General features: G+C 37.7%; 2 protein-coding genes across 2 annotated transcripts; one reads left to right on the top strand and one right to left on the bottom strand.

Annotated features, from left to right (window-relative positions):
• Positions 1-390: 390 nt before the first annotated feature.
• On the bottom strand, positions 391-25,366 carry LOC134750563 (repetitive organellar protein-like). The gene is made up of 14 exons (XM_063685770.1): positions 24,858-25,366; positions 23,604-24,727; positions 20,774-20,916; positions 11,637-19,573; positions 10,531-10,661; positions 9,985-10,066; positions 9,470-9,618; positions 8,658-8,753; positions 5,514-5,706; positions 4,993-5,141; positions 4,065-4,221; positions 3,604-3,703; positions 2,826-2,936; positions 391-1,544 (listed from the first exon to the last, which is right to left on the bottom strand). Exons 2-14 carry the CDS (start codon positions 24,538-24,540, stop codon positions 1,227-1,229), a joined length of 10,503 nt encoding a protein of 3,500 aa, XP_063541840.1. The 5' UTR covers positions 24,541-24,727; positions 24,858-25,366; the 3' UTR covers positions 391-1,226.
• A 342-nt stretch (positions 25,367-25,708) lies between these two features.
• On the top strand, positions 25,709-26,709 carry LOC134750464 (ER membrane protein complex subunit 6). The gene is made up of 2 exons (XM_063685623.1): positions 25,709-25,923; positions 26,492-26,709. The coding sequence occupies exons 1-2, from the start codon at positions 25,791-25,793 to the stop codon at positions 26,698-26,700; spliced, it is 342 nt and encodes a 113-aa protein (XP_063541693.1). The 5' UTR covers positions 25,709-25,790; the 3' UTR covers positions 26,701-26,709.
• The last annotated feature ends 794 nt before the right edge of the window (positions 26,710-27,503 follow it).

Here is a 27,503-nt window from a genome sequence, read left to right as displayed (position 1 = left end):
AGTTTACAAAATCTAATTCTTCGATTTTATTGTGGTAGTCACATATAAGTCGACATAATAAAGTACTATTTTGTTAAATACGTTCACATCATAATATGTACTTTCCATCCTATTTCTGGTTTAATGTAGCATTTGGAGCCCATAAATATTTATTACACATACTCTATTTTCTATAGTTATTTAATCCTTGTTTTTATACAGGATGGCTAGAAAATAAGTGCATTCCCGTTGCCAGGGAGGTTTTGGGATTATACTGAGCAACTTTTACTATGGGACCAACCCCGAAATCGCGAAAAAAAATTTGGCTGTTTCATACATTATGGCTGGTCCATTTGCTATGGGAGGGTAAATTCGCGATTTCGTCATATCATCTTAAGTATTTCCCAAAACCTCCCTGGCAACGGTAATGCACTTATTTTTTAGCCATCCTGTATAAGGCCAATATTGGTGAGTGTGGCTGGCTACTTGAAAATCTTCCAAAATTGCGTTACGTAATATTTGAACGCCCCCTAACTGTCATTTAGTAACTGGGTAAGCTACACTCAATGGCTAAGGTGTATAATTAATATGGTTGTAAGCAATACTCAACGCAAATGGCGCTACAAGAACAACGCAAACATGCAGTCGGGGCTTTGTATTTATAGTTATATTATAACAGCTGTTTTCAGCAGTTTGCAAATTAAAATAGTCATCAAGTCTAATGACATAAAACCTGTTAAAATAATGTCGAATGCTCCCTGTAGTGAACATGCTTTTCAGTATTGTAACAACATGATTTCTTATTTTCATCTTTACAGTCAATCTTTGATTTTTGTTTGAGTTTCATTGCCTAATAAACACAAACTTATTTCTCTCCGAACTTATCATCCTAAGTATATGACAAACGCGAAAAAATACATGACACGCTTTTGACTATTCAGGCCTTCCTACCCTTTTCTAGGCCGCGCCAATCTACAATTAATTCCATCTTTGATGATTTATTTGAAGACAAGACACATTTCCCGAAAGTGTCCAATTTGAACCTTAAATCGGAATGCTAAAGTTGAAATTCTATTGGCACGTATGTGGCCGATCGTGCTATGCCTGGAAAAGGCTTAACCTGCACTTTTAGGGAACTTAGCTTTCTTCCCACCAGACTTATTAGTAAAAATGCCTGCCTAGATTAGGTCTAAAGTCCTTTTCATATTAGATAACGATTCACATTTAAAATCCACAAAAGGTTTGCATTAGACGGCATCAACTTCAATTTCCAACTTAGCTTTCTTCGCACCAGACTCGTCAGTGGAAAAACTAACCCTTTTTCTTTTCAATGCCTTAGGATTTTTATCCTCTACACTAAGTCTGCTTTCCCTTCCTGATTGCCCTTCTGAATCACTTGAAATTCCGTTGGTAGCATTTTTAATTATAAGTAAGTCCTTTTCGATCTCAGTGAGTTCTCGCGGCTTGATAGGTTTAATTTTTATTTTCGGTACTTTTGGTTTTTCTTCGACCGGTTTTCGCTTCTTGTATGTGCGCTTGGGTTGTTTTGGTTTGTCTTCCTGTAACTGAGACAACGTTAGGTTATTACACAGAATAGTGAACACTACATTTACCTCGGGGCAAACTGACTATCAGTCCGCTGGACAATATCGGCCTCAGTTAGAACAAAAACTTGACAGTTCCGAACAACTGACAGGCCGATATCGTCCGGTGGACTGATAGTCAGTGGACCCCTTTAGGGTGAGTTATTGATCAACCTCGTACGAATCGATTGTATAAGGTTGGTATACCACCTGTGCAATGTATTGGTCCAATTTGCGTCTCACTCTCTCACTAAGAAAAATGTGAGACGCAAATTGCAAATACACATTGATATTGGACAAATAAATTTAACAGGTGGGATAACACCCTAAGACATGCTGCGCCGATCCCAAGTGATGGGAGAAGGGCAAGTAAACGATGATGTTGGATCGATTACATATGTACCAAGCTGCAAAAGTGCATACGCACTTCGTGAATGAATTCCATTCATAAAGTGTGTATGCATCATTTCAGCTGTGTACTTACAATAGGATAAGGTATATATATGTCTGTAATTAGTTTATGTAGCTTCAGATACCATAGTTAAAAAATACAACGAATTTAAGTTCTTCATACAAAACTTGTTTTTGCTCTATTTAGTTTGTTTCATAAACTGGAGCTATATAAACTAATTTCAGATCTAGATATACCTCATGTCATTGTATGTGCAAAGTTTCATTACAATCCAACACGTAGTTTTGAGAACGAAACTACGTTTGTATGGGAAGGTGCAATTCGGCCGAGCTTGCCGGGGACTCTTTTGTTTACATAATCAGCTTTGTTAATAATTTTTTTAATTCCAGAATATACTTTTCAACACACTTGCTCAAAACGACGTTTTTATTCCACCGATTTTTGGCTCATAATCCTAGATATTAAACACGCGTGCTCTTTCTGTGTATTATTCCGCTCGTGCTTTTTCATTATATTATCCGACTGAGATAAGAAGCTAACTGATTGCTAATAATATGCATGGAAAGGGAGCCTTCTTTAATTGGTCGCCCGAGGGCCGGCCGGCAGTACGAGTATGACAGATGAAACAGACAATACTAACTGTTTAAACTATTAAAATTTGATTAATATGAAAGTTTCTTTTTTTTTCTCGCAAGTGTGTTGAAAAACGTCGTATGAAACGCGTGTGCATTGGTCATTACACACATCGGCTTTCTTATTGCGCGCTCGCTTACAGCTCGCGCGCACACTATCGCCTCGTGTGCAATGACCAACTTAGCACACTTGTATCATAATGTACTATTTCTTAGTACCTGTTTGGGTTTAGCACCAATGTAGCCAGAGCACCTCTTGGCGCCGCACAGACAGCGTTTCTTCTCTATACCGGCGCACTCCAGGTTGTAGTTGAATGTTACTTCGCTATTCTGTAATACATTCAAATATGTTTTAGTGTGAATCCCCTACAGCATTGATATTTTATTAAGGGTAAAAACGGGACCCTATTACTAAGACTCCACCGTCCGTCTGTCTGTCACCAGGCTGTATCTGAACAGTGATAGCTAGACAGTTGAAATTTTCACAGATGATGAAATGAAAAAAACGCTATAACAACAAATACTAAAAACAGAATAAAATAAATATATGTGGGGCTCCCATACAAGCCATACAAATAAATAGTATGGTAAATTTGCTTTTCAAACGGGCTTGATCCCGTTACTTATGTCGGGGCTATTAGCAGTAAGCAGTGTAACCACTGCATAAAGGAAACAATACATTTTCTTTAACAGATTACAGCATGAGTACGAAAAAATCATCTCGAGATAATTCATACTATAATTAGCACTGACATATATGTATAGACAAGCTGTCGAGAACAAATTGTGTCCGCGAGGTGTCCGCCATTTTTTGCGTTTGACGTCTGTCACTAAGCTAAAGAATAAGCGCAGCTAGCCAGTAGCAATGAAGTGCATGCACTTCATTGAGGAGCGGAAACATTTTCTTCGAGAGGCCGCCTCTAGTGTACACATATTACCTCAATGATAATTAGTGAGTAAAGTAGAAGAAAATGAAGCCCAGTAGTATGTAACTCACGGCGGGTATGTCGTAGAGCGCGAACAGCCCGACGCGCACGTCGCCGAGCACCGTCCACTTCTGCGTCTCGCAGTTCGGCTCGCAGCAGTGGTTCATGAACCTGCAACCGTACAATAGTTAAAAAAAAAATATTATAGGGACATTTTTACACAAATTGACTAAGTTCCACGGTAAGCTCAAGAAGGCTTGTGTTGTGGGTACTCAGACAACGATATATTCTGTTAACTGATAACAGTTCTGTCTAAGGCGTTTGAGTGTGTTGATAACCATTCAATTTGTTATGAGATATTTAAGGCAGTATGCGAATAAATGTGATACCTTAGACGTTAGCTAATCATAATTTTTCAGGTAAACTGAAGAACGGAACAGTTATATTTCATCGATTAAGATAATTATTTCTCTTGGGGTACCTCAGGGTTCAATGTTTTTACCTGAAAAACATGTTATTTGTATAGTTTTACCTGGCAAGGTTGCCTTTAGGCCCCGCGTCGATCATCCGCTCCTTGTCCAGCGTGAGGAAGTAGAAATTCTCGTCCCGGATCTCGTGCTTCCGGCACATCCTCCTGCGGAACTCCTCCATGTCGATCAGCTCGCCGACGTACTCGATCACAAATTGACCTAAATAGAAAATATTTTTTAAATAAAATAATTGGAATAACCAACTAAACAAAACATCGGTCTCCTGGGTTATTCTTAAAACCTTGGTTTTATGGTATTTAAAATAATGAAACATACATTGTTACGGCGGTTATCAGCCCTTTTAATAATGGGTCATCTTGGCATATAAGAAGAACGTTCTAACAAGGTATGCTACTGTTGTCGCCTGGCTGATGGGACAGAATAACATCAAAAAAGTCGATCCACCCACCTACACGGCTTTGAAATGAGAGTATCGGGCTTGGAACTTGTCGAACGTTACCTTGCTTGATGTCCTGCAGCGTGCGGAGCCCCCAGCCGCGGTGCGGGGTGCGGTAGGCCTGCAGGCGCGGGTAGGCGCGCTTCTCGAACGTTACCTTGCTTGATGTCCTGCAGCGTGCGGAGCCCCCAGCCGCGGTGCGGGGTGCGGTAGGCCTGCAGGCGCGGGTAGGCGCGCTTCTCGAACGTTACCTTGCTTGATGTCCTGCAGCGTGCGGAGCCCCCAGCCGCGGTGCGGGGTGCGGTAGGCCTGCAGGCGCGGGTAGGCGCGCTGCTCGAACGTTACCTTGCTTGATGTCCTGCAGCGTGCGGAGCCCCCAGCCGCGGTGCGGGGTGCGGTAGGCCTGCAGGCGCGGGTAGGCGCGCTTCTCGAACGTTACCTTGCTTGATGTCCTGCAGCGTGCGGAGCCCCCAGCCGCGGTGCGGGGTGCGGTAGGCCTGCAGGCGCGGGTAGGCGCGCTTCTCGAACGTTACCTTGCTTGATGTCCTGCAGCGTGCGGAGCCCCCAGCCGCGGTGCGGGGTGCGGTAGGCCTGCAGGCGCGGGTAGGCGCGCTTCTCGAACGCGCGGTTGTGGCAGCGGTCACCCGCGCGGCACAGCGGACCGCACTCCGTCAGCAACATCCTGGGATAAACATAACACTTACGGTAGAATCTAATTCTCCAAAGGCCAGTTGCACCAATCACAATTAGCTGACTGATCAACGTAATATCTGAAAAACGGCCGCCGTTTTGAAATTTTTAATTAATAGCTCAGCTGTGTTCAAAATAAAATCTGGGCGCAATAGTCGATCGTTTGTCTCCGTCTCTCTTTTTTTTTTGTTAAGAGAGTGAGAGAACAACCCACAGGGATCAGGTTCATTTGTATTACAGTCACACTGCGTAAGTAAGTTCGCATGTATGTCCGCCGCCGTTTTCAAACTTTTACTTAATGGTCCGATTGCGTTCTAAACAAAACTAAGCGCTAAAGACGATCGCTTCTCTGTTTCTTTCTTACCTGTTAAGACAGTGAGAGTAGAGCCCACAAGGATCAGGTTGGTTCGGATCGCAGTCGCACTGCGTAAGTGAGTTAGCATCTACATCTCTACGAAAGACGGCGCCGGCCGGCTTGTTGACTTTCAACTTGACGTAGTGCGGTGGTAGTAGGGAGGATGCGATGTCTAGGTCTTCTTCTTGATTAGGCTCCATTTCTTTAAAAAAAAACAATTGGAATGAAAGAAACAGAGACAGGCATTACCGATATATTTGTTTTTTTTTTTTTATTATTTATTAAGAAACAAACAGTCTTATAAAACAGATGAGTTTATAAAGTAACATTTTTCTAGTAATAGACCTATAGTTTCCTATATGTAAACGAATATTCATAAAAATTTATTACTAAGTACAAAAGACATGCATATTGTAGATATAGTCCGACAAGAAATTGTAGAAAATTATTAAGAAGAAGAAGATGGCAACAATTTAGTACGATTTTTTTTTTTTTTTAGTTCAATTTTATCTAATTTCTACCATTTCATGCCGCACCACATGTGTGACAAGATATATGACGAAATCTTAAATTTAGAATCGGGTATTTTTATCTCAAAGAAGAATAAGCTAATTTCTTAAACAATCTCAATGAGCTGCTAAATATGTCCACGTTTTGGCACTTTTCATTGTACAACCTATATGTGCGTATAATGTATGAGTGCTGCGCATGTTTAGTTCTGCTGCTTTTAATGCTAAATAACATTTTATTGCGACAACTACGTTCTGTTCTGCGGGGTAAATGCGCGTAAATCTATATTTTGCAAAAGTTCAGGGGCATCTACTAAATTATTGAAAATTTTGAATAAGAAAATTAAATCGGTACAGGAGCGTCTTAAGGAAAGAGATTCAAGATTGTATCTGGATTTAGTTAGGTTAGGGATTTAGTCTTCTGCAAACCTAGAAAAACAGTGCATATTACAGTAGCTCAAAAGTAGACATCTAACGTGACGTAGCTTGTATTGTAGTAATTACTTTTAGTATTAAGATATGTATAATAACATTAATAAAAAATAAATAAAAAAATAAAATATCTTTATTTCAGAACATTCAAAATTCCATACAATATTGTTAGTACCATCGTTATACCTAAGCAATGTTATGGCAGGTGTCCGGAATTTTTTGCAATAGCCCAGTTTTTTTTCCACCCAAACTTAAACCATAGACCAGTACTCTGTCCATATTCTCTACAATAGCTTCCAATGCCTGCTGAAACCGGTTCACGGGTATCTATTGATGTACCCATGAATGGGTTCCAGCAGGCGTTCTACATGACATCAAATCTCTCCAAACGGCCTCTACGTGTTGGATCTATATCCCCACGCACGCCTTATAAATGACCGGGATCGAAAGACCCGAGAGTTTTAAAACGGAGATACACAATAATAATAATAATAATTTCATAATTAATAACGTGGACATAATTGTCAATCGCTCTCGCAGACTTCCATGATACAGGCTCAGCCTAGTTTGGAGTCTGACGGATATATCGATACACATGTAAACAACTTTTATGATAATAAACTATTTGTATTTGTATTTGTACGTTGATTAGCACCGTACGGGGCCATACATTTTATGGAAAGTGAATTGTCAAATGTTAAGCGTTTGATAACCTTTTTGCCGCATACTGGGACGTACTGCGTCAACTTACAGTTATTATTCTTTTATCTATATCTTGAGTCCTACAGATGAGATACGGCGTTCGAAATGGTAATTAAACTTAAATTCTAAATTAAACCTAATGGTTTTTAGGGTTCTGGACCCAAAGGGTAAAAACGGGACCCTATTACTAAGACTGCGCTGTCTGTCTGTCTGTCCGTCTGTCACCAGGCTGTATCTCAAAAACCGTGAGACAGTTGAAATTTTCACAGATGATGTATTTCTGTTGCCGCAAACAAATACTAAAAACATTAAGTGGTAAGTAAGTAAAATATTTAAGTGGAGCTCCCATACAAGATACTTGATTTTTTTGCCATTTTTCTGCGCCTCCGTGCGCGAGTCCGACTCGCACTTGGCCGGTTTTTTTTGTTGGTAAATTAAAAACCCTAGAACTACAGTTAATCATGATTTACCAATATGTCAAGAAAACGGGTACTTTCACGCCTGAAAATGATTTCGTAGTTAAATAAAGCAAAACAATCAGAGCCATATTGTGAACCACGGCACGAGTTGGCAGCCAAGATTAAGCGCGACCGGAGAGAACCTCCCGCCTCGCTCTCTCCCAGCAGCCGCGCTCGCCGTCTGTGAATGGTTTGAGTTCATCATTTTGTTTTACTTTAAAGCTCTGGTTTCCTTAGAAAGCGATGCCGTCATATAGCGGCCGTAATAGGGTATTGGACAGTATTTAAAATAAATTATTTTACACCATGCATGAAATAAAGCACCAGAAGATTAATAGAGAAACGTAGACAGCAGTTATTTTTACACACCATCTCTATTTTAAAACCAGTATAAAACTATAAAGAGTAGGTAATTTGATCGTGACGTCACATGCTAGTTTTTCATATAAATTCCATAGTAGCAAAATCGTTTTGACAATTCGAAAAAAGAAGCTGATTTGACTAGTATTCAAATACCCTATCCCTATACAGCGATGAATGAAGTCACTAGAACGTTGTCTATGTAAACCAAATGGCGCGGTTGACATCGTAACGTGAAAAAGCGGTCGCCGGCCGTTTTCACGGTGTCGATAGGTTTGTGAACGTTTTATTTGATAGCGGTGAAGCTATTTCTATAATTATATTATAGGTATCGGGTTTTTTTGACCGGACCGACGTGCAAAATGAATCCGACCCAACTGGAGCAGCGAGGACGACGAAATTTCAAATGCACCTTCTGTACCACGAGATTTGAACGAATAATTGGTGGCCGACGCGCGACGGTGTGTTATACGGCCGTGGAACTTTCCACGTGTCGTCACCGTAAAGACGGCCGTCTTTTTGCGTCCGTAATATTACGGCCGCTATATGACCGCACCGCTTTACTAGGAAACCAGAGCTTAACCTATTGACCACCAATGACGTCACTGAAGTGCGGTTTGGTGTTCAAGGGGTTAACCTAATCATTGATGTATAAACTTAACCAGTTAACTGGTGGCAAGGGTCACACTTACTTTTTAATATTTCGCAAGCCCGCTGCGCGTGTTCCATGGCGGTGGTGAAAGCGGCGTCTATCTTGGACTTCTGACTAGATATTCTTCCGGAATCACCTGAAAATACAACAGGTTGTAGAGTAAATCACCATTATTTAGCACATGCCATCTTCTAGGAGTTACTGTTATCAATGAGAAGATGACATTGGAACTGTGCCGTAATATCGGGATGTCTTAGAAACATGGTAAATACCCCGTTTTTCAAAGTGGAACATTATTTATTTCTTGGTAAGGAACAGACCTAGCATTACATAAATGAGCTATACGCGTGCGCCCGTGAGGGACAGAACATACGCAATGCGACAATATGATTGGTCGAGTAGATTTGTAGCCCACCATAAACCATACAAAATTTACGGTGGGGAATAAAAAAAAAAGTGAGACTGTGACAAGGACAAACAGTAACAGCGCTTTCTCTGCTACTCCTACTGAAAGATACATAAGACTATCCCGTTCGGTCATTTCTTCCCACCTCTCATGCCCGATCCAGTTATATACTAGATTCATGGTAAGGAAACACTTTTCCCCGGTTGACTCGGTAGTTGGTCATACTGTGCAAAGAACCCCACTGCGAATTCGCCTGACGAATGTTTTGACTGCTAGAATGTTGTCTGGGATCTGTATAGTGTAGCACACACAACTTACCTTCTTGGAAAGGGAACACTCTGCCCCAGTTGGCCTTAGCGGTGATACTGCTGAAAGAACCGCACTAAAACAGGGTGTATCACCGCCAGAATGTCCAGGATCTCTGTGGGCAACACTATGTAACTTACCTTCTTGGAATGGAAACACTCTCCCTCTGTTGACCCAGTAATGGTCATACTGTCCGAAGAACCTCACTACGAATTCGCCTGGCGAGTGTTTAACTGCTAGAATGTTGTCCGGGATCTCTGTTGGGTGAAGGACTATGCCCGGCCACCATCTGAGAAAAAATTACAGTAGTGATATGTTTGGTATTTTTGACACGATTAAGTTAAGACTGATTTTGATACACCTACTTACTGAAATACTAAGTGCAGGGAGCCGGTTTTAGGCGATCTAAATCACAACCAGATATAAGGTCAAGATATTTAATTTTCTGATAGAGAAGGGAGATTTTATGTTTTGGCTGTCTAATTATGACTTAATTAAAGTTACGTCAGCTTGAAGGTGTATTCAGTCCAGCGACGTAGGAACGTTTCGCCAATGTTCGTATTATAAAGTTACGAAACACATGAAATCTTATCGCACCCAAACCCCCGATGTATGGTTATCAATGTTATCATGCAAATTGTACAAAGTAACATACCTGTAGTGTCCCAATTTGACCCACACCATCTCCCCATACAGAGGCAGACGTCCAGTTTCACAATCTTCGCACATATAGCTTCCTGAAATCACATATTATATTAGCATTTGCTTTCAAAAACTATTCTCAAGAGGATACGCGGCTTATATATGTTCCAAAAAATATTATTCCTAGTGTTAAAAAAAAGAATTTGCAATCGCAAATTTAATTATTTAATGGGTCTTAAAAATTCTTGAAACTGGTTTTTAACCCTTTGAACGCTTTACGTCATAAACAAAAACGTTACTCACACGCCAAGGTCCTGGGCGCAAGCGAGCTAAAGTAAACCTTACTTGAAAGTGTGAAGGTTACTTTGACAGCGTACGCCATAACACCTATATGTGTTAATGGCGCTGTGGGCGCGACTAGTTACGACGCCTTTAAGTGTTCGTGACGTTAAAAGGTTAAATGAGGGTGACTTTATCATAATCCCAAAATTTTATATAAGAATATAAAATTTTCGATTATGAAAGTGATTAAAAAAGATAAGCAAATAATGATTATTACCTTCAGGCGGCTTGATATTGAGGCATTCAGCGTGGAACGATGTAGGGCAGTACTCGCAGCAAATAAGCGTGCCGCCGAGGGCGCAGATGAAGCACCAGCCCGTGTTCACGTGGCACGGAACCTTGCCCGGTCTGGGGAAATAAGGGTTACAATTCTGTAGCATAGGGTATTACACTGTATTTAGAATAAATTAATTCACACCATGCATGAAATAAAGCACCAGATAATTATTATTCACAACGGCGGGACTTGAGAGGAGAAGACGACGGGGGCGTTGTCCCCGTGGTCTTCTCCGAGACCACGGGGACAACGCCGTCCTCGTAACGTCGGACGGTGGTAAATTTAAAACATTTTACGCGATTAAGTCCCGCCGTTGTGAATAATAGAGTAGAAATCGTAAAAAGTTTAAATCACCCGATAATTATTAGAAAAACATAGATAGCCGTTATTTTTAAACACAATTTCTATTTAATCAATCTGATTGAAGTATAAAAAGTAGGTGAGTTGACCGTGACGTTATTGTGTAATACTTTCATATAAATTCCATATTAGCAAATCGTTTTGACAGTTCTAAAAAGAAACTGATTTGACCAGTAGGAGAATACCCTATTTGAATAGTCGAAGTCAAAATGTTTACGATTTTAAAAGCTTTTTAATTATCGTTGTTTATGATCTCTCAAATTTTGTTTATGCTGTTAGCTGTTCTTTAGGATAAGATTGTTATATTTTAGAACTTTTTTGTTTTATCTAGTCAAGTTTAACAACTACAGGTTGATTCACGAAAGCTGGCACGAATGGAATAACCGAAACTTTCATTGTACTGTATCGGCATAAAGTCAGCCACCACTTTATTAGTTAATGTGATACAGACATAGATATTTTCAGTCACTCATTCATTCCATTCATGCCAGCTCTTGTGAATCGACCTGTAACATATACTGCAAACGAAGCACAATTAAAGAATATACAAAAATTAATCCAAATAAACCAATAACAATTGGTAGACGGTTGAATAGAGGTCATTTTTAATTTGATTCCTCAATTCAACAGCTTTATTAGGTTACGATTAATACATAATTTATTAAAAATAAACATAATCGGCTTACCTATGCTCATAATGCCTTGGGCATATAATCTGCGACCCAGTAAGTATCTGTGATCCCGCCGGCAAACACTTCGTGTACGAATGATAAGTCGCCGGGCACTTTACGCATCTCGCCAATTTATCCCCACAAAATCTCGTCTTACATCCCCTTGGATCATCCGACACACAAGTATGGCATACATGCCTGGGGCATGACAACGCTTCTATGTATTCAATCTGTTTTTTATTAGTTTTTGACGGCTCCCAAGAGTTAAACTGTGTTTGCGGCCAGTGATCTAAACATTCTAAGTGGTAGTATCTATGACAGTGAGCTACTTGGCATTTTTGACGCACTTCTGTTAATGCTTTAGGAGATTTATTCGAATTACAAACGAAGCATACCGGAGTTTCATATTTTAAGCAATTATTACATTTGTAGTCTGAGAAGTCTACAGGTTTTTCTTTATGTTTTAAATCGACTATTTCGCAATGACCCGGCTCAACTTCCCAATCAATTTCCTGATCGCTAACATATTCATCTTGAGTATCAGTTTGCAGTTCCTTCATTTTATTCTCCCATAATGTTTCGAAGTTATCCTCATCAAATACTATATGAGATTCGGCTTCGTCTTCAAAGGATATGTTAGTTTCTTCAGAGTTATTGGCATCTTGAGATCGCTCGTCGCTTTGGCTGCCAGTGTCTAATGAAGGATCGTAGCCTTTAGGCTTCCGGCCTCGCTTTCTCTTTCGGCCTCTTGTAGGTCCCGCTACTTCAGTAACTTCAGTTTTTTTCGTTACACATTCTACATGATACGTCGCATGGCAGCTTTTACATTTGACTAAGTTGCCTGCGCGATAACAGTTTTCGCAAACTCGCTCTCTGACATAACCTTTAAAAACGTTAGGCTTCGGTTTCGTTAGTTGTTCGAAATACAATTCTACTTCATCAATTTCCTCGCCATCTGCGTTCGGTTCGTCTCTGTCAAATATTTTAAATGTTTCTAAATCTTCTTCCTCCAAATCGGAATCATCTTCGTTATAGTACGGCTTGGATTGTGTCGCTTTCCGTTTTGGTTTTTGTATCATGTCCCTTATATCGGCGTTTTTCAAAACCCTTTCAGATTTTTCGACTTTGGTGTCCTTGACTTCGGTGCTTTTCACCTTTTCCACAGGTTCTTTTTCAACTTTAGGTCTCTTCTTAATTTTCTTTGGTTGTAGTAGCGGTTCCTGGTTCAAACCTTTGACCAAATTAGACTGTTCGGTTTCATCGCTCTTCTTCATCTCCGACTTAGTACTTTCTTCGTAAAACCAAGTTTGATACAAATACGTCACGATTTCTTCTTGAGTTAAATCAGGTTGTTCATCTATCAGAGCGTCTTGACGAGCTTCCAAATATTTTAAAAATTCAGGATCGTCCATTGACTTCGCGTCTTTTTCTTTACGTTGTCTACGTGTTGTAGTAGAGACTCCGCTGTCTTCGGATTTGATGGAAACAATTTGCGGATCAAATCCTTCATTAATTTTAGATTTTGAACGTTCTTCAAATTCAATAAAACCGTTGATTATTTTGCAGTGTGTAGATTCTTTCGAGTCTTCATTGTCTTTGTCCTCAAGTTCATCTAGGGCAAGCTCCATGTCTTCAATGTCATCTGATTTTTTAGAGATGTTATTTTCGTTTTCGGCTATATGTTGATCTGACTTATTGCTTTCTCGGTGACCAGAAATATGTCCTTGAAGCATCTCTGCTTCCTCTATAAAATTATTCAAGTTTTTAGAGCTTTCCTCTTTAAAAGTCTTCAGAATATTATTAGAAATTTGGTCTGATGTATTTTCTTTAAGGCTAATAGCTTCTACCCTGCCAAGTGCTTCCGAATCTACAATATTATTTAGTTTGTCGATATTTTGGACATCTTTAGATTCCTGTGTGCCATTTTCATTTTTGCCACAAGAAGTTTCGTCGTTTTCAGAAAGATTATGTTTGTTTTGTTCTTTGGCACCTTTTTCCTTTGAAAATTCGGAGTCGAAATTCGAAGGTTTTGAGATGTCCTTGTGCCACATATGTCTTATATCTACATTTTTAATTACTGGCACTTTTTCAAACTTAGATTTCTTCTTGACTTTCTTAAGCTGTTGCGCTGGCAAATTATTTAAACCTTTAACTAGATTAGACTGCTCATTATCGTCAATTTTCTTCATTTCTGATTTATTACTTTCTTCATATAACCAATTATGATACAAATAATTAACAATTTCATCTTGCGTAAGATCAGGTTGTTCATCTAGTAAAGCATCTTGATGCATTTCTAAATATTTTATAAAATCTGGCTCATTCATTGCCTTCTTTGTGTCTTGTTTTTCTTTTGTGCCACCTGTAGGTTTAGTCATTATACTGTCGTTAGAATTCATTGAGGATATTTCTAGTTCTGTACTAATTGTCTCTTTGGCATCTAGTTCTTCTTTTATAACTGAAATTTCACTGTCATTCGATGAAGCCATTTCTAATACACATTTTTCCGACTCAGTGATTAATGACTGTACGATATCTAGTTCTCCTTTTACATGACCTGAATGTTCATTGTTTTCAGTATTGTAAGTTTTATTGTTGCAAGGACTGGCTGAATTATTTTTCTGTTGTGGCGTCGGTTCTCGATTATTGAATAAATTAAACTGTTGATTGTCATAAAAAAAATTCAGATCGGATTTGTCTTTATAAAGCCAATTTTTATACAAATAAGTAACAAGTTCATCCTGCGTTAAATCAGGTTGTTCATCTAATAAAGCATCTTGATGACTTTCTAAATATTTAATAAACTCTGGATCGTCCATTGCCTTTTTGGCATCTTCTTTGTGTTTTGGCTTATCTGGACTAGTAAATGGAATTTCAATGTCATTTGAACTGATTTCAGACCTTTCTCTGGTACATTTTTCTGGGCATGCATTTACTATCTGTTTCATATCTTGATTGTCATTTGAAAGTCGTAAACGTCTATTACGTGTCGTAGACACTTTTCTGACAATGGTATTTATCAAAGCAATTTTTACAACACATCTATCTTCTACCTTTTCTTTTAATTCATTCATTGTTTTTTTGGTGTCGTGCTTGTCTTTTGAACGTCTAGAACGTCTGACAGTGGATAAATCGTTAATATTTGTGATCGAAACTGTTTCTTTAACATATTTCTGCGGATAAGTGTGTGAATTTTTGTTACTTTCAACAGTTTGTAAAACATTGTTTTGATGTGGCTCTGGTTCTTGATAGGAATCTTCGCAGGAAGCTATGTTGTGTTCAGTGTTATTTAAAGGTTCACTTGAAAGTTCTGAATGGCCAGAAAAAGATTTAGTTTTCCCTTTGTGCAACATCTTCCGTATGTCTATATTTTTCAACTCTGCTGCTTTTTCGACTTTACGTTTCTTCTTAATTTTCTTCGGCTGTTGTGATTCTTGAAAACCTTTAACTAAACAAGCCTGTTCATTGTCATCCATCTTTTTCATGTCTGATTTTTTCTCCTCTTCATAAAGCCAATTTTTGTACAAATATGTTACAATTTCATCACGAGTCAAGTCAGGTTGTTCGTCCAATAGAGCATCTTGGCGAATCTCCATATATTTAACAAATTCTGGGTCACTTTTTGTACTTTTACTACTAATCAACATTTTATCGTCATTCGAAATAACAGATGCTGGTTTTAGATGATCGGATACTTTGTTTAATATTAACGAGTGATTTCTGGTTCTATTTAAACTTAATCTCGGTGATTTTCTTTTTTTTTCTATATTGTCAGCTGATTGTGCATCTGCTGTTTTTGAACGTTGATCTAAAAAAACACACTTGTCATTATTGTCTTGAGTTACTTCGGCAGAATTATTTTCTTCTTTCACTATAGTACTTACATCACCTGTAGGAACTTTGTGGTCTTCTACTGTTTCGGAATCGTTTTGTATATTCCTTTTATCTAAAAAAATGCAATTATCTGGGATCTGTGAATCGTTTTTAACAATTTCAGGCCCACTTTCATTACTTAAACTTGATATTTTTTCAGTACTATTGTTTGTTTTATCTGTGCAAGACTCCTGAGATGAAATTTCTTTATTACTCATCAAATTATTTTGAATTAAAATGGCTTTTTCAACTTCTTCATTAATAATAACCTGGGGTAAGTGACTATATTCATCATAACAATCACCATCAATTTCATCGTAATCTTGTGATAAAGTTCTATCAAATACATATGTCTCTTCTCCAATAACAACATTGGTTTGAACATTACTCTTAAGAATGTCATCATCTTTCTTCATAAAAGGTTGTTTAGGAACTTCAATTATTTTGCTTTCTATTAATGTGGAAGGATCTAGACCTGTTTCCGTTATTTCAGTATGCGGAATCACGCTGGTCGCAACGGCCAGATCCTTTTCAACAACATGAGAAGTACAGTCATCGACTTCCACTCTCTCGGAATCATCAAAAATTATCTCAGTCTCCTGATGACCGTTTTTAGAAACATCTTGACTTGTCCCGGGTTTCAGATCAGTATATTGACTTGATGTATCTGTATCAGTATTTGGTTTGGTATTTACGTTTTCTAACTCTACATCAACTGCGTTGCTCATTTCAGTTGCGTTGTTTACGTCTTTCAAAGCATTACTAACATCATTTCGAACCAAATCTGATAATACACTGGTTTCTGATTTGTCTTCAAAGATTTCTTTTTTATTTAAACTATCTAACGACCTATTTCGAACAAGTGGTTTTGACCCTTTAATTACGAATTGTGTTTCTAGACCTTGCATGTCAAGTGGTTCAATGACAACCACGGGTTTGGAACTTTTATAAAATGCCATTAGCTCCATTGATTCAAGTTTGTTATTTAGAGAGGTTTCTTTTTCTAAATTTGCAATGATCGGTGGATTACATTCAGTTACTACGTTTTCACAGTTAAGTGGCTCGATTACAACGACAGGTCTAGATTTATTATTGAGTAGCATGAGCTCTGTTGCTTCAGGTTTGCTGTTTTTGGTAGTTTCCTCTAAATTCGTTACAATTACTGTATTACTTTGTAATATAGTGCTTTCAAAATTAAGTGGTTTGATAACAACCACGGGTTTAGATTTACTACAACACGGAATAGGCTCTGTCGATTCAAGTTTCTTATTTTGAGATGTTCCTTCTTCAATATTTTTTAGAGTTGGCACATCACTCTCTGTTACCGTAATTTCTGAACTAAGTAGTTCAGTTTGAATCTCATCTTTAGGTTTGTTACCACATATCTCCATTGATTCAACCCTACGGTTTTGAGAAGTTTCTTTATCTAAATTTATAGTAGTTGATTCATTACTCACTGTTACCGCGTTTTCTGAATTAAGTTGTTTTTTGTCTACCACAGGATTGGATATACTACTAACACATGAAATAAGCTCAGTTGATTCAGCATTACTGTTTAGACATATTTCTTTTTCAGTTTCGGTTTCGGTTGGTAGATTATTCTTTGTGGCTGATTTTTCTGAATTAAGTGGTACATTATCAACCACACATTTAGGTATATTATCAAAAGCCATACGGTCAGTTGATTCAACCTTGATGTTTTCTTTTAAATCTTTTTTTGTCTTTTTGGTGTCGTGTTTTTCTTTTGAACGTCTAGAACGCCTGATAGTGGATATATCTCTATCATTGGTGGTCGTGATCGAACTAGTTTCTTTAACACAATTCTCCGATTCTTTGTTGTTTAGAGATGTTTCATTTTCAATTTTGGTTTCGGTTGTTAGATTATTCTCTGTGTCCGTGTTTTCTGCATTAAGTGGTACATTGTCAACCACAGATTTAGTTATTTTATCAAAAGCCATACGGTCATTTGATTCTACCTTGTTGTTTTCCTTAAAATCTTTTATTGTCTTCTCGGCGTCGTGTTTTTCTTTTGAACGTCTGATAGTGGATATATCTCCATCATTGGTGGTCGTGATCGAACTAGTTTCTTTAACACAATTCTCCGATTCTTTGCTGTTTAGAGATGTTTCTTTTTCAATTTTGGTTTCAGTTGGTAGATTATTCTCTGTGTCCGTGTTTTCTGCATTAAGTGGTACATTGTCAATTACAGATTTAGGTATTTTATCAAACGTTATACGGTCAGTTGATTCAACCTTGCTGCTTTCTTTTAAATCTTTTTTTGTCTTCTTGGCGTCGTGTTTTTCTTTTGAACGTCTAGAACGTCTGATAGTGGATATATGTGTATCATTGGTGGTCGTCATCGTACCAGCTTCTTTAACACATTTCTCCGATTCTTTGCTGTTTAGAGATGTTTCTTTTTCAATTTTGGTTTCGGCTGGAAGATTATTCTCTGTGTCCGTGTTTTCTGAATTAAGTAGTACATTGTCAACCACAGATTTATTATCAACCGTCATACGGTCAGTTGATTCAACCTTGCTGCTTTCTTTTAAATCTCTTTTTTTCTTCTTGGCGTCGTGTTTTTCTTTTGAACTTCTAGAACGTCTTATAGTGGATATATCTCTATCATTGGTGGTCGTGATCGAACCAGTTTCTTTAACACATTTCTCCGACTCTGCGAGTGCTTTTTTATGACTTTCAACAGTTAGGAAATCACAGTTTCGCTGTAGGTCTGGTTTTTGATAGGAACTTTCGCATTGAGCTATATATACAGAGCTATTTAAAGGTTCATTTGGATGTTTTGATTGATCAGGAAATGAGTCTGTTGATTCAACCTTGATGTTATAAGATATTTTCTTGTCTAAATTGTCAATGGTTGGTTCATTACTCGGCATTTCCGTTTTTTCGGATTCCTTCTCAGATTCTTCTTTACTTTCTTGGTTGTTATTACTTTTAGGTACATTACTGTGAGTTGTTATTACCTCATTGGGTTTTTGGTTATGTAAATCTAACTTAGGTTCTTTAGCTTTCTTTTCAGTGATACTATTGTTTAAGCCTTCAAAGGTCTGTCTTTTTCTTTTACTTCGTCTAGGCTGAATAGTAGTTGTTAAATCACAGTTATTTAATGTAAGCTCCTCTTTTATTTCTACAAGTTCATTATTATCTTTGTTACCAGTGTCTAAAATATGTTCATTGTTATTTTCTATTTTATTATTACTATTGTCTTTAGGATTTGTTTCATTATTTCTGGTTTCATCTTTACTAATATTGACTGAATCTGTCATAACAATGTCATCATTCACTATAGATGTTATGATATCTTCTTGACTACAGTCTTCCATACTGCTAGAAATATTTTCTATTTTTACGGTAACACCAATATCACTAATAGTTGTACTAGTATCCAATGTACTGTCAAGTCCGCTGGCCGAGTCAGTATTTTTATTAGAACTGTCATTGATATCATGGTTTTCATAATTTACACTACTATAATCATGCTCATTTTGATATGGAAGCAAGTTAGTATCAGAACCAAGAGATTCATTCTTCCTCGTTTTATGCGTACTTTTACCTTCTTTCTTCTTTTTGGCTTTATCCTTTCTCTTTTCTCTTTCTACCTTAATATGTAATTTTGGTTGTATTTTTTCTGGGGTTTTAGATTTTGCTTTTTGCAGCCACCTGTCCATGTGTGACTGTCTCTGAATTTGTATGATGCCGCTTCTAGCCGCCATATTGTCTAAGCAAGCTGTGACCACTTCAGAGACGTCCAAAGACTTATTCCTTGCTCTATTCGAACGGTTATCATCTTGTTTGCCATCATCTTCAGAGAACAGTGTATCGTATAAGCTTTCGCTTAAAGATACATCGCTGCCCGTTCGTGTGATCTTCCCACCCTTATCGCATTTGCTTGGGGTAGTTTTGGCAGCTCTTGCCTTTTCGAGCATGTCGTAGAGGGCATCAATTCGAAGTCTCTTGGGCTCTTTCATAAGTGTTTCTGCCTCTTTAACGGACACATTCCATAATGGTAGTTTCTTCTCTGAGACGAAGTGCGCCGCATACAGACGTGGATCCTTCTTCTTGGACTGAAATTTGAATATTTATGTATGTTAACGCTTTTAAATTGTATTACTAGATAATGTGAAGTGTTTTAGAATAAAAATGAAATTTCCTTGTATGGGAACATGAGGGCATGTTTCAAGAAAGCAAGCAAAGTTTTTGTAAGTTATCAATACATCATACAAGACAAACAAAAAGAAAGTTACAAACCTATCTATAAATTGATAAGCGTCTTTATATCTAACTCCTTTTATTAGAAATATATTTTTGCTTCATATTACCATTCACTCGCTTCGTGAGGTGCAGGAGCCTCGTTCTAGTATTGTTTTTTAAATACTAATATTGTCAAGCAATGTAAGTACAGCATATAAACTTGTTTGCAGGGCGGGTCAGTTATCTCTTCAGCTTACTGTACACGTAATTCAGTAAAAATATGCACGATGAATAATTTTAAGGCCGCGACCGGCGGCGACAGCGGTGCGATCGTTGCTGCCCGCCCCCACCGCCACCGCCGCTGTCGCCTGCCGTAAAGCCTTTGTTTTCTACAGAACCTTTCGCACGGGTTACACAAATCCTTAACATATTATACATCTAAACCTTCCTCAAGAATCACACTATTGAAAGGTGAAAACCGCATGAAAATCCGTTCACTAGTTTTTGAGTTCATCGCGAACAGACAGACGCGGCGGGGGACTTTTATCACCTGTCATGTCATGCGTCACTTTCGCACTTTCATACTTGTTAGGACGTGACAGGCATGGTGACAGATGATAAAACCGGCCAAGTACGAGGCGGACTCGCGCACCGAGGGTTCCGTACATTACATAATTTTAACAATGTATTTTTGGCAGTGGCTGTGACATACGGACGGACGGACAGACAGATAGACATGACGAATCTATAAGGGTTCCGTTTTTTGCCATTTGGCTACTGAACCCTAAAAAGGCGACCATCGAAGTGCCAGTTCAGCCAGTTGCACCATCCGCATTTGACAGACTGATGAACGTCTACTATGAAACTTTTCCATACAATAAAATTTAGCGAACTCTTTAACGATGACAAACAGTTTGGTGCAACCGACCCTTAGTGGTGTGAACCCTACTGGTGTGAACTTGTTGCGACATGCTTCAAACTCTGCCCTGCCGTGGTACTGGTACTTGCGCATGTTGTCTACGATCCAGCCGCGGCGGCCGTTGTGTGTGTATGTATGTGTGTTACCTCCTTACCTCTGGTGTGAACTTGTTGCGACATGCTTCAAACTCTGCCCTGCCGTGGTACTTGCGGAGCATGTTGTCTACGATCCACCCGCGGCGGCCGTTGTCACCGAAAAACGTCACGTGGATCACCGAGCGCTCTACGCGGCCGAACACTGGAACATTTAATAATAAATATTAGACAATAAAACACTTAAAATATGTGAGTGACCAGTTTTAATATAGTAAATATGCCTGCGACTCATGGAAGTTTTGTTATTAAATAAACACAATATACATACTGCATTATGAAGTTTTTCCAAAGGGGTCACATCATATGGCTATTTTGCTTATAAAATATACCCTACGAGCCATAACAATTTTATTATTCAATACAGAAGTTAATATTGCCTCAATTCAATTAGCCTCATGCATGAAGTTTATATTTGAACGAAATATGTTTTATTTGGATATTTGTTACCGTTATATCATGGTACAAATGCATTTCCGTTTTTAAATTACCATTTCATTACTTAAAATTATAAATAAAAAGTACAAAAATTTGCCCTCGAAAAGCTAGTGAGCGAAACGCTCGAAACGCCACGTGACGTCACGCGTTCGACAGATTAGTGTCATTAGTAGCAAAGGTCAGTTGGGCCGCCCAACGTGTGACGTCATCACGCTCTGTCGAATTCGCGCCAAAAATTATGAGCGTTTCAACCGCTCTAAAATTTTCAACATTTTAAATATTTTTTAATAAAATAATGTTAAGGTTTACAAAAGTATTTTTATAATTTCCGGTGTTCCAACGATATAAATTATGAATCCAAAAATAAAAATAAATTCATGCATGGAGCTAATTATTATAAAGACCAAGGACAATCTACAACTCAAGTGTAAAAACATTTCTTAGCATTCCATGTCGTTCAAGTATTACTACTAACTTCTAACTTTCAATTAAATTTAAATAATTATTAATTGGAGCAGAATTACATTTGATGGTCCATTTTTTTTCAAATTTATAAATAATCGGATGTAGCTACTTACTGGCTGAGGATTCTTTTTAAACGGACGGCCTTGCGAGTCCGTTGAATTCAATCCGAAGCCAGCAAGTAGCCTTCCAGCCGAGTCATATACTCAAAAATGGTGCAAGTTATATAAATATAATAGGTTTTTTTTACATAAGCATAGTTATGTAATGTATATATTTTCACAGAAAAAAGTAAAAACAATTGATTAGATTTGCTTTGCCGCCTTTCTATTTTTTAAATTAAATATAGAACTATAGAAGTGTATTTTTCTGCTGAAAATACGCCAACCTATTTGAGACACCTAAATAGTCGCGGTACCAACATTATAATAATAAGTACTGATCATCTGTTTGGCTGTTTAATGGACCTATGCCTTCATTTGATATGGCCACTTCAGCTTTTAAAAGTTTGGTACTTGACAAATAATGGAATTTGTATGCAATATTGCAGTCCCGAAATCGAGACTGCAATGTTTTTAACATTTTAATTTTTTGACTGACCATAAACTACGCACTTTGCGACCTACTTTTTAACCAGCAACGTCGACTGCCGTTCATTTTTGAGAAAAATATTTTTTTGTAATACAGCACCTGGCCGGGATACAGTAAAAATATGGCCCGTCTACAGGATTCCTAATAAACTGTTTTTATTCTGTCATTAATTATTGGGTATTTACCAAATATATTTATGTATTCTATGGAATACTGGGAACTCATATAAACGAATATATGTGGTAAATATATTGCTTCTGATATTTTATAGTGTCATGACTGTCATGTCAATCTTGATTATATGTGCAAAATTCGCTAAGTGCATAATAATCATTGTGAAAAGTTTACTAAGCATTATTTTAATGGAATCTTATTTTCATATACATAAGGTTGAAATCAATTATCTTACTATGTAGATTAACTTTTTACGTTATTTAATAAAATCCATTCTAGGTGCAATCATTATTTACGTACATTTAAGTAAGCTTATCATTACATAACTTCTTCAAGTAATTATGTATACAGTGTAGTGACAAGGCTATTTCCTTTAGATAAAACATAATAGAAACATTGCTGTCATATCAACATAGGTACAGTTGCCATCAAATATATCAGAACAGTGGAGGTGCTCAAAAATATCTGAACACTCCTTGACAATAGAGGCTTGTTCAAATATTTGTGAGCACCTTGGCCGCTCAAATATATGTGATGGCAACTGTACCTATATGTCAGTATAGTGGTTTAATTGTTCTATTATGGTAAAAATATGTATATTTGTATATATGCTATTAAGCATAAAAATGCTTATCTATGTCAAATAATTGAGGTAAAAGGCAAGTATGAAAGTTGTGCCACTTTGTATATAAATAACAAACATGTTTAAACAATTTAAAACTAAGTAAGCAAAATTTTCTTTACCAACATTTATTTTTAGTGTATGCATTAAAACACTAATAATGTTTAAGTTTAGGTATACCATGTAAAATGGTTGTCAATAAATTAATTTAGATTGTATTGATTTAAATAAATCATTTGAGTTTGTGTGACAGGAAAATAATATAATAATTATGCATTTGATAAGTTGTCTAAATTTGAAGACAAATATAAAAGACGAATAATAATATTTAAATAGCCAGGTCCACACAGAGCGAGCATACGCGCGAGGAAATTTCCTCGCGCACAAATATGCGCATGTTGTATCGACATTTTTAGACGTGCCTCACGCTCGCCGCCTCGGCCGAGGCACGTCTACACTGGCCGTTTTGTACGCGAGGAAATAGCCTCGCGCGTATGCTCGCTCTGTGTGGACCTGGCTATTGAATGAATAAAAATGTTACTTACATTTCTTCTTAACAAACATGTCACTGAACGGTTCTCTAGTGACAATGCATGGCCAAAATGGATATGTGCCAACCCTTGCCCATGCCAAGTCTCCAACTTGGTACTCGCAGGTCGCCTCCAGCTCAAACAACTCATTCTTAGACACCACCTTCTCTTTAACTTCCTTGGACACCACTTTCTCTTTTACATCTTTAAACATAACTTTTTCTTTTACTTCTTTGGATATTATCTCTTTGATTTCTTTTTTAATCGGTGGTGCAGGGGAAACCTGTTTGTTCTTCTTTTTACCATCAAAATCTAATGTTTTAACAACTGAAGAAGTATCGGGAAAACCATTCATGGCCTTCCCATGTCCGTTTAAAGAATATTTCTCAGATGACCTTTCTAGGATATTGCTTAAATGAGAATTTGATTTGTTTGGTGAAAACATATTCTTAATCAAAACAACAGTATCTGTGTCTGGTTTCTGAATCAGATCCTTCCGGATATAAACTTTGCTGAATTTCTTGGCTGGGGACTGAGAGTTAGCTTTCTCTTCGGACCCAAACCGGCTTAGAGAAATGTTCTCATTATAAATGTTCTCTATCTGATGTTCAATGCTCGAACCCACTGAGATTGTTCTTTGAGGAGATTCCTTTTGTATCGGTGAATTAGATGCATGCATCTTATATGCCTGCGGTTGCTTAGAAACATCAACTTTTAACGGTTTCATGATTTTCTCTGCATCCATATCTGAGGCAGTCTTGAGTCTACGGGCCCGGCCATACCTGCTGGTGCTAGAGACTTCGCCGGTGACAGGAGATGTCACTCGGGCTGTCAAGTTAGTTTCAAGTTCTCGCTCAACCAGCGACCTCTTCTTAGGTTTTATTTTGACAGACACAGGACTGTCAACATTATTGATATCTTCAGTACTCATATTCTCCTCAGATTCATCCATTATTAATCAATTCAGGCGCTAAACACCCTCATTTAAAATCCTGTTTCAACTTTCACATATATTATGTAAAATTTTCGTATTTCACAATTTCTGCAAATCATGGATTTGGTGAATATAAAATTGAGTGATACAACGCCAAACCACGGTAGTCGAGTAGCAATAGTCAAACTATAGCTAGGTTGGCATACTGAAACAAAAGAAATAAAATGAAGTTCACATTTCCGAAAAAATAGGTTATTCAATTATTTGCACAAATTAAATCCCGTAAGTCATAAAAATGAGCATATCATGAATAAGACCAGCTCTTAAACACTTACCGAGGCATTATTATGCCAATTCAACGTCCAGTGAACGTAATAGGCACTCAGACAAAATGGGTGATAGGCGGTCTGGCTGGACATTATCAAACTGAGTACATCGAAAAACTTAATTTCCTTTTTTGCTTAACACCACAAAATGATACAATTATTTCAAATATCACAATCGAACCTACCTGCAACACTGATACTGAAAAAATAGCCAGAAAATTGAACGTCCCGATATGATATGTGCAAAGTCCTATTTTGTTACGAGAATCAGCCTAGTGCATTAGGCCCAGACACGCCATGATAGTTTCACAGGCTTGTTAACGATGAAAATCCATTGCCGTATAAGTAATGATAATATTTATAGACGCCAAAAACACATTTGTTTAACATATGCACAAAAACACAGAGAAATATAGATATATACACAGATTTTAAATGAAAATAAGTTCAACGACGCTTCAGTGCCGCGAAAACCAACATGGAAACGGGTTATTAGTGTGAGTGAGATCTTGTCGTTTCTATGGTATAGAACGCATGTGTGAGTGAGCGTGCCAAAATCTTTTTTAAACTATTTAAGACAGCTAAAATGAGGACACATATGATTTTTTAATTCATTTTAATAATTATTTTTTTAAATTTCAATTGTATTTAGAGTAGTAAGAAAAGTAATTTATATGCATATCAAATAGCATTAGCTTTATCTTCACGATAGAAGTACTCGATTTTAGGAAACTTAAGGTCCATAATCATTAATAATTTGTGTCACACGCGTCTTTATCTGCTACTTGAATAATTTTACTTTTGACAATGTCATGTCCACTTGCTGTCAATGCTGTCAGTGTCAATGTCATTTCTGACATATCTGTGTCGATTAATTGATGAATTTGGGTAGCCGAGTCTTTATTTCTTTATTTTCTAAGTAATAATTGAAAAATATCCACAATGGCTACTGTTGTAAAAACGAAGGATATCAAGCCGGAGCCCGTGGCGTACAGCGAAGCAGCGCTCAGAAATAATGGCGCTGTTATCGAGTATTGCAGGACTTCGATGGCTGCCCTTTCGGGCTCTACAGCAGGTAATGTTTAATAAACTAACGCTTTTCTCACGTGCCAAGAAGGTTATGGTAATATGTAAAAGACACACTTCTGTATTAACCAAAATGTAACCATTATTGTTGAAAGGAATTTTCGTACTGAGTCCTGAAATACTTATCAACAATTTTTTCGTCAATATCTTCAACAAGAAATAATGGTGTAGTGTAAAAGATGAAGCTTAGAGTTTTTTGTGAGCAAATGATATCTATAATTGATCAGAGTTTTCGCAGATGGTCTTCCATTGTAGTAATTGGTAGTTTGATAAGAATAATGATGTTAAGGTAATTAAAACACTTCAAAATTCACCCTGTCCATAGAATAGTCCCAATTCAAATGCCCCAATTTTTCAAATTGGGACATAACAGGATGATGAGTGTAATTCGACTAATCAAATGGTCATTTTTGATGTGGAAATAACAGACATAACATTGAATTCTATCACTAATGTTTCTAATGTGCCCCAGAAACATTAGTGATAGAATTCAATATTTCCAAATAAAACCGTATTTTGAAAACTATTTCTAATGTAAAAACCATTGTCCATTCCAGGAGTCCTCGGCCTAACCAGCCTCTACGGCTTCATGTTCTACGTCCTCTCCGTTGTGGTGCTGTTCATCATGTTCATGGTGAAGACGGGACCCAGCTGGCACAAGTACCACATCTCCCGGCAAGCGCTGCTGACGAACAGCTTCTTCGCCTCGCTGTGCACTTATGTGCTGTTCTGGACCTTTATTTATGGGATGGTTCATGTGTATTAAAAAATGTAAATGTAACCTTACTTGTTTGTAAACTTAACCTTTCGTATCCGTCAAAAAATTGCCATATAAATAGCAATTGTGACACCTTCATGTTTAAATTGAATATATATGGAGCAGATCTGCTCCTAAGCATATGAAATGTTAAGAGTCAAAATATTAGTTTCATGCATTTTAACTGCCTTCTTGCCTAATCGGTATTAGCCCATTGGCCCGCATATGACGAAGGTCCCGGGTTCGAATCCTGGTAAAGGCATTTATTTGTGTGCTTTAAACAGATATTTGTTATTGTTATTGTTATATTTATTGCTTCTGATTGTTTCTGAGTTATGGATGTTTTCTATGTATTTAATCTCCATTCAATGAGGTATGAGTGTGAAATGTTACTTCTGTAGAATATACAACCAGTTTTTGTAATTTGTATCAAACAAAAGTGGTTTAAGATAAAAGTATCAGAATTATTTATTTCTGTTAATTTTGGACTCAGACAAAAGTGGCAGTAATGTGTTTTTCATAGACTACTGACAATTATTTTATCAGAGTAGAGTAGGCCAGGGATACACTAGGGGACCAATTTAATGTCCTCCGACATATGTCGCCAGCGACCACAGGGCGGACACGCTATACATCAAAAATCACTATCGTTTCTATGTTTGAACGGCACGTCCGTACAGGTGTCATAGTCTGAGTAAGTTGCTTAAAAATAGTACTGAGAGTACGCCAGAAGTCCACCAGATTTCTGTCGCGGGGCGAGGTAATTCGAGTCGGGGCGGGGCAGTGCGTCGCCGTTCTGTATGATAATACTA

This window comes from Cydia strobilella, chromosome 20 (genome assembly GCF_947568885.1).
Source record: "Cydia strobilella chromosome 20, ilCydStro3.1, whole genome shotgun sequence".
In the NCBI taxonomy this organism is placed as follows: Eukaryota; Metazoa; Arthropoda; class Insecta; order Lepidoptera; family Tortricidae; genus Cydia; species Cydia strobilella.
Note: the sequence above shows the minus strand (reverse complement) of the source record. Positions and strands in the feature narration are given on the sequence as shown.

Bases quoted from the DNA above. Each gene is read 5' to 3' on its own strand.
- LOC134750563 (XM_063685770.1), bottom strand. From the start codon at position 24,540: ATGGATGAATCTGAGGAGAATATGAGTACTGAAGATATCAATAATGTT. The intron at 10,662-11,636 runs GTAAGCCGATTA...TTATTTCCCCAG, and splicing joins CCAAGGCATTATGAGCATAG to ACCGGGCAAGGTTCCGTGCC. The intron at 5,707-8,657 runs GTAAGTGTGACC...TTTTTTTTAAAG, and splicing joins GGCTTGCGAAATATTAAAAA to AAATGGAGCCTAATCAAGAA.
- LOC134750464 (XM_063685623.1), top strand. From the start codon at position 25,791: ATGGCTACTGTTGTAAAAACGAAGGATATCAAGCCGGAGCCCGTGGCG. The intron at 25,924-26,491 runs GTAATGTTTAAT...TGTCCATTCCAG, and splicing joins CCTTTCGGGCTCTACAGCAG to GAGTCCTCGGCCTAACCAGC.